This window comes from Rhinolophus sinicus, linkage group LG02 (genome assembly GCF_036562045.2).
Source record: "Rhinolophus sinicus isolate RSC01 linkage group LG02, ASM3656204v1, whole genome shotgun sequence".
In the NCBI taxonomy this organism is placed as follows: Eukaryota; Metazoa; Chordata; class Mammalia; order Chiroptera; family Rhinolophidae; genus Rhinolophus; species Rhinolophus sinicus.
Window position 1 is genome coordinate 140,648,854 of NC_133752.1, and position 6,709 is coordinate 140,655,562.

General features: G+C 42.8%; 1 protein-coding gene across 1 annotated transcript in view; it reads left to right on the forward strand.

Annotated features, from left to right (window-relative positions):
- PPM1H (protein phosphatase, Mg2+/Mn2+ dependent 1H) overlaps positions 1-5,701 on the forward strand; it is a 236,017-nt gene extending 230,316 nt beyond the window's left edge. Inside the window, exon 10 of the mRNA XM_019732426.2 lies at positions 1,023-5,701. Within this exon, the coding sequence (XP_019587985.1) occupies positions 1,023-1,170 (148 nt within the window). The 3' untranslated portion in view covers positions 1,171-5,701. The remainder of the gene's footprint in view (positions 1-1,022) is intronic.
- Positions 5,702-6,709: the final 1,008 nt, after the last annotated feature.

Below are 6,709 nucleotides of genomic sequence, written 5' to 3' on the forward strand. Positions count from 1 at the left end.
GGCCTCCATGGGGAGGCAAAGCACAATCAGGTTATTTGGTGAACATGAAATCAGAGTAATGGTGAATCACGTTCAATGGCATAGGCTAAGAGAGTAATCCATCCACACTAAATATGGTCCTACCAGTGGAACTAAATTTCTTTTAAGTCTGTCGGCTAAGATTCTTATTTGAATAGACACCTGCCGATGTTTTGTCTCATTCTTTTATGCCTCAAGGCTAACCTAGGCCCACATCCACCCAAATCACCTCCCACCCGCATCAGTCTTTCTCTAGATGTTAATATTTCCATCAGCTTATAGCATAGTCATTCTTTTGCTTAAGTTACAGCTTAAATCTCAATGAGCAATCCTATTTTCAAATTCTTGGGGGATCCCTCAATGTACTTACACTGGTCAAGAGGAGACTGTGGCATTGATAAGAATGGGTGGAACAGCTCACCCACACCGAGGTCTATCTGTCATTACTAATTAAAACCTTCACATTTTCATTATATTCCTACTGTACATGTAAATCATTAATATTTTTTTAAATTGACTCACTTTAAAAGAACAAATTTATTTTAAAAGGAAATGTACCCTTACCATAAGTGAAAATGACTATCCTTTGTCCTAAAAGGAATGTGACATACTAAAAATAAAAGCTCTTCTTTTTCCCATGTACTTTTTTAGCTAGACACTGTTTGCCATGGAAAGTTGAGCCTGAGCAGATCAATGTTAACAATACACTAGCACCAAACTGAGACTCTCCTTGGTATCATCAAAAACCTCAAAAGAAGACTGACCAGTGGAACAATTTAGGAGATTATTTAATATAGCTTATGTCTTGTCCATCTACCATCTAAAAAATAATTTACATTAGGCATCCCACATTTGGGGAAAGGATGCCGTAGGTTTTTTGAGACTTCAAGGATATGTGAAAACTATTTACATGGCTGTAGTGATGCTTCCTTTCTAGCCTTGCCTGACCCCAGCTTTTGCCTGAGGCTGCACTGATGGTCTCATTCCTGCTTCTTCCTGCACAGGTACACACTGGCAGCTCAGGACCTGGTGATGCGTGCCCGTGGTGTCCTGAAGGACAGAGGATGGCGGATATCTAATGACCGACTGGGCTCAGGAGACGACATATCTGTATATGTCATTCCTTTAATACATGGAAACAAACTGTCATGAAAACGGTCCAAGGAAGTGGAAGAACAGAAGGAAGAAAGCTGGGGTACCTCTTGGCAGGGCGGGCCTGGGAGTGCCCCAGCAGCGTTCCGGGTGATGCCACCTCTTCCCAGCCCAGGTGGGGAGTTTGCTGCTGAAAGGCCTCTCTGGCTGTGCTTCAAGAGGATCCTTAGGTTTCGGTTTCCTCTTTAGTATAAAAGGTCTGGATTCTCAACAAAAACTAAACATAAAGGCTGCTACTGAGTGTTGTGTTTCTTTTGGTTCCTTTACTAGGCCTCCTAGGTGGCCACTGCCTATGTTGGGTACACACATAATATTTATTTTATCTAGTCGCTGGAGCAGCCATTTTCAGGTTTAACTGGCAGAAGACTCTTCAGCCTGTCCAGCTGCAAATTTCTCTACAGGTTAAAAGTGCTGCATTGGAAAGTTGGGGATCATGCCTCAGAAAGTGTGAGTGCCCACCTTCTAGTAAGCCTGAGATTTATTTCAGGGAATGCCATCTGTGTGTGTGTGTGTGTGTGTGTGTGTGTGTGTGTGTGTGTGTGTCTGTTTTCATGATGCTGATGGGGGGAGGCAGGGATTTGGGGATGGGAGGATATTCCTTAAATCGTAATTGTTTCCCTTCCATAGAGCAGGCCTGGCTGGGACTTTCCAACTCCTTGCTGAGGGATGTGTGTGTCAGAGTCCAGCCCCGGCTGTCCCATATCCTGTAGCCCACACCACCCAGGCAACCACCTGGAACAGTGCCCTGGCTAACAGAGAGCTGTCTTTGTTGTGTAATCATTTGTTCCCAAGTTGCATTTTCTCACTAAATCAATGTGTTTTCATGAAAATTTTGGGTGTTTCTTTGGACCAACAGCTCCTCTATTGTCTTCTAGGGTCCCCCTTGTGTGGCTTGAGGTTTCTCTGTTTGTTTCTGAGTCTGGGTTTTCATTTCTGGAATGGCGTGTCCACCCGCCGCTATGCCATGGGGACACGCGTGAAGCAGTGTTTAATAGAGCAGGATAGGACGTTCCTTCTATCAGTCAGTTCTCCATACCTCACTTCAGGGCTGTCCCTCCATTTTGGATCCAGGTTCCATGGGCTATGACTGTCCCCAAGCCCACTCCAAACATGTAAGTGTCAGAGTCTGTCAAGGGGCAGTAGGCCTACTCTCCCCATCATCTTTGGACCAGGACCACTCAGAATGACCTTTTAATAAAACTGAATTTGAATTAGGTTGACCGGTCATTCTCATGCTGTACGCCTGCCCCTTCTCCACGGAATCATGTCCCAGCTACCCAACGACTCAGAGCCCTCTTCTCACTTTTACTCCACCTCTGGGTGTTCCTCAGAAGAGCAGCAGAAGCAGTAGACAGACCAGACCTACCTGCTGCTTCACTGCCAGGAGGAATCGCAAGATAGATATTTGGAAATCACTTCTATCTCTCAGATTGCTTCTCTGCATTGGGGGACCTGGTACATCAATGTCCAATTACCAAATCTTCTTCCTGCAGAGCTTGTGGTATCACCGCCATCTTGACAACTTTTTGTAATTAAAACATTCTTCCCACCCAGTGAAGTAAAAGGTCATTGGTGTGACCCCCAAAATGCTGGAGAGGCAATTCCAGTTCTCATGTTTGTCTGAGTCCCTCCCCCAGGGGAGAGGACAGGAACCATTCTTTTGGGACAGTTAATCGCCTGCATATATATTTTCTTAGGAATGGCCTGGAGCCTTCCTACTCAGGAGTGTGTTCATCACATAGTGTGGCAACTACTTGGCAAGTCACCCACCAGGTGGTTGTCAAAATGTCGCCTGCGTGCTCGCTTCGGCAGCACATATACTAAAATGTCGCCTGGAAAGAATTGGACTGCAACCTTGTCAGGAGTCCTCTTCATCTGACAGCTTCCCTCCTCCTTTGGTAAATCTTAGGTACTCCAAACATCTCTGTGGACAGAAGTTTGTGGTAAACTGTTTGTTTCTCTGGCAGACTATGCACCATGGGAAAACATGAAGACCCCCTACAACCATGTGGTCCATTTTCTGTTCCTGCCCTGACTCTCAAAGCCACGTACAAACTGGAAACTTGAGAAAGTTTTCCTTGGAGGACTGAGCCACCAGCTTTAGGAAGCTGTTCTCACAAGTAGTCACCTCTCTCCTGTGTTCCCATGACCGTTCATTTATTTCCTGTCCTGGGCTTCTATCTGGGCCCTAACTTGAGCTTCACTAGTTTTAGCTGAGCCACCAGAGACAAAGTTTGGGTGTAGACATCACGGAGATGTCATGACAACTTCCTACTCAATTCATCAATTCATTTACTACCAAGGCATGTCTCAGGAAAAACTCTGGAACCTCCTTATTCAACTTACCCTAAAGTGTTGAGCATTTAGTCCTACTGATTTTAGTTGGAAAGGTACCTAGGAATTCTTTTCATAAGCCCCCTTGGGTGGAAAGGTCTCAGTAGCAAGCTGAAGCCATGAATCTGTTTGGGGGATGGGAGGAAAACTACAAATGAGGTGAAGAAATCAAATGGGAAAAAAATGATTTGTTAATGCCTAAAGCAGATCTACCCAGCATTGATATTGCTCTGTGAATTGAGCTTACTTGGTTTTGGCTTTATTTTTCACCCAGGCCCCACGTGATCCCATCCCAGAGCAGTAAATGTGTCTACATAACAGGTTGGCCCTTCGTGCATTCCTGGATAGGTCAAAAGGCAACACACTCAAAATTCTGCAGAGCATATTTATATGTGGTTCTGAAATCTTGTGTATCTGAGTTATAGCCAAATCTGCTTGCCCTCATAGCCTCAGAGGAAGTCTAGTTTAATAAAAAGCTTTTGATTTCTAGTCAAGTCTTTATTGTTGTCTTGGGGTGTGTGTGGTCACTTCCTTTAATGAAAGGGACTTTCAGTTCTAAATCTCATTGTTGGGCTGGCCCCTACTCTTTAGAATATTTGGTGACACTCTCTTCGTTAAAAAGAGCAAACTCACACTCCATCCACATTCTTCAGCATTTTCCCAGGCAACAACCAAAGCTCAGAACACCTGAAATCTGAGCAGTGCCAGCAGTCAGAGGTCGAGGTCTGCAGTGGTTGTACATACATAACTGCTATTCTTGGGGTGGGAAGGGAGAGGGGAAAATCAGGCTAGGCCAGGTACTCAGCTGTCTACTAGGACAAACCCCCAAAAAGTGAATTTCACTTATTTTCCACAATACACAGCTTTGAGAAATTTGGGGTGTTTAATTTTTTAATCCCTAGCAATTTACCTCCATGGGTTGTGTCAAGTCAGCCATGCTCACCCTCTTCTTACTCTGAAGTATTCATTTACTTCTTACAGCTATAGGTGAGCAGGGATGAGAGTCCCCAGTACCCAATTTGGCCTTAGATCTTGGCCATTCGGGTAAGGATTTTGGCTTATCAAGACTAGCATGGAAACACTTGGGAAAAAATCTCCCACATCTTTAAAACTCTGATTCTCCTCTTGATCTCACCTCCTTTCTCATCTGTCAGTGAACTTTACATGGCCACGGGTGGTCATTGGTTTTCTTTCCACCACAGTTTGAGGATCTAACCTTTCCTTAAAGACTTAGCAGCACCACTCTTTTCAGAGGGGATGTTAGGCTTTCATGAGATTCTATTTTCAGTGCGTTAGTGCTTCTGGGATACTTGGAGAAAGCAATGAGAGTCCTTGTCTGCAAAGAACAACCAGGCCGACCCAAAAAGTTACCAGATCTAAGAAAATAGTAAAAATTATACGTTAGAAACTTGGATTTTTGAGGATTTACAATTAGAGAGAAATTTTGCAGCCTGCACACTATACGTAGCCCACCTTGCCGAGCAAGCTGTGGTGTCGTGTGGGTGGTGGGTGATGTGGCTTATGTCTGTACACTGGGGCTTTGCAAAGGACACTACACGAGCAGCCCGACTTGCCTCTTCTGTGAGCACCGTGGCAGCTCTTTGTCAGATGTGAGTGCCAGTCTGGGGATTACTGCACTTTCTAATCCACAATGTTATCTGTGTAAATAGCTTTAATTTTTCCTCTGTGTATTAGATGAAGTTTTGTTCATGTACAGACCAGGTAGACAGTGACCGAATGAGGCTGTATATGTTCTGTTGTTTTCTACTGTGATGTACTTGAAGGAGAAGCTCATGTCCTCCACTCTTCCGATCTTCCACAGTATTTTGTGTTTGTTTGGGGACCCCTGAGGTTACTCTTGTACTCTTGTTTTTGCCTCCATTTTCTTTGTTTCTTCTGGAGACTCGGGGAAGCCTACGGTGGAATTGTTTGTAAAGAATGTATCATAAGGTCTGGGTTTCCAAAAGTACCCTACATACAGTGAATGAGAGGCCTCTACCTGAAAATGGTTTCAGAACCATGTACCTCTATGCGTTGTGATTGTGAAACCTTGACCTTTGTAACCCAAAAGTGAAAACTATTTAGTAATGGGGATCTATTTTGTGTTTTGAAACTTAGGTCCAATGTTCCCTGGAAAACTAAAGAAATGTATCTGCTCAATGACATTTTAAAATAAAATATATATATGTATATAGGACACCTTTAGCAAAACTTGTGTGTCATTTCTTCAATTCACTATGAAGTTTCTTCATATCAGGTAATGGAATGGTGAGTGTATCGCCTAATATAGAGTTAATCAACTGTGAACAGACTTAAAAGAAAATCAAAAGGGAATGGATGCCAGCACTACACATCTTCACAGGAATAGCAGTAAAGGCTGTACATTTCAACAGTGTCACCAGAAGACCGGCGGCCATGGATATTACTCCCAAGAGGTATTCTTTTTATTTTATTTTATTGAGGTAATAATTGACGTATAATATTAGTTCCAGGTATACAACCTAATGTTTTGATATTTGGATATATTGTGAATTGATCGCCACAATAAGTCTGGTTAACATCCATCACCGTACTTAGTTACAGAATTATTTTTTCCTTGTTATGAGATCTTTTAAGGTCTCTGCTCCCTTAGCAACATTTAAATATGCAATGCAGTATTTTTAACTATAGTGACCGTGCTGCACATTACATACCCGTGACTTACTTATTTAATAACTGGAAGTTTGCACCTTTTGATGACCTTCACGCATTGTGTCCATCCCCCACCCCACCTCTGACAACTACCAATTCGTTCTCTGTATTTCTGAGTTATTTTTTTTTAAGACTCCACATCTAAGTGAGATCATATGGAATTAGTCTTTGTCTGACTTTCTTTGCTTAGTATAGTGCCCTCAGAGTCCTCAGTGTTACAAATGGCAAGATTATATTCTTTTTATGGCTGAATAATATTTTTGTGTGAGTGTGTGTGTGTGTGTTTGTCATTTTCTTTACCCATTCATCAGTCAATGGACATTTAGGTTGTTTCCATGTGTTGGCTATTGTATATAATGCTGCAGTAAACATGAGTGTGCATATATCTTTTTTGAGTTAGTGTTTTCGTTTTGTTTCAATAAATAACCCAGAAGTGGGATTGCTGGATCATATGGTAGTTCTGTTTGTAATTTTTTTGGGGAATCTCCGTACTGTTTTCTGTGGTGGCCGCAGC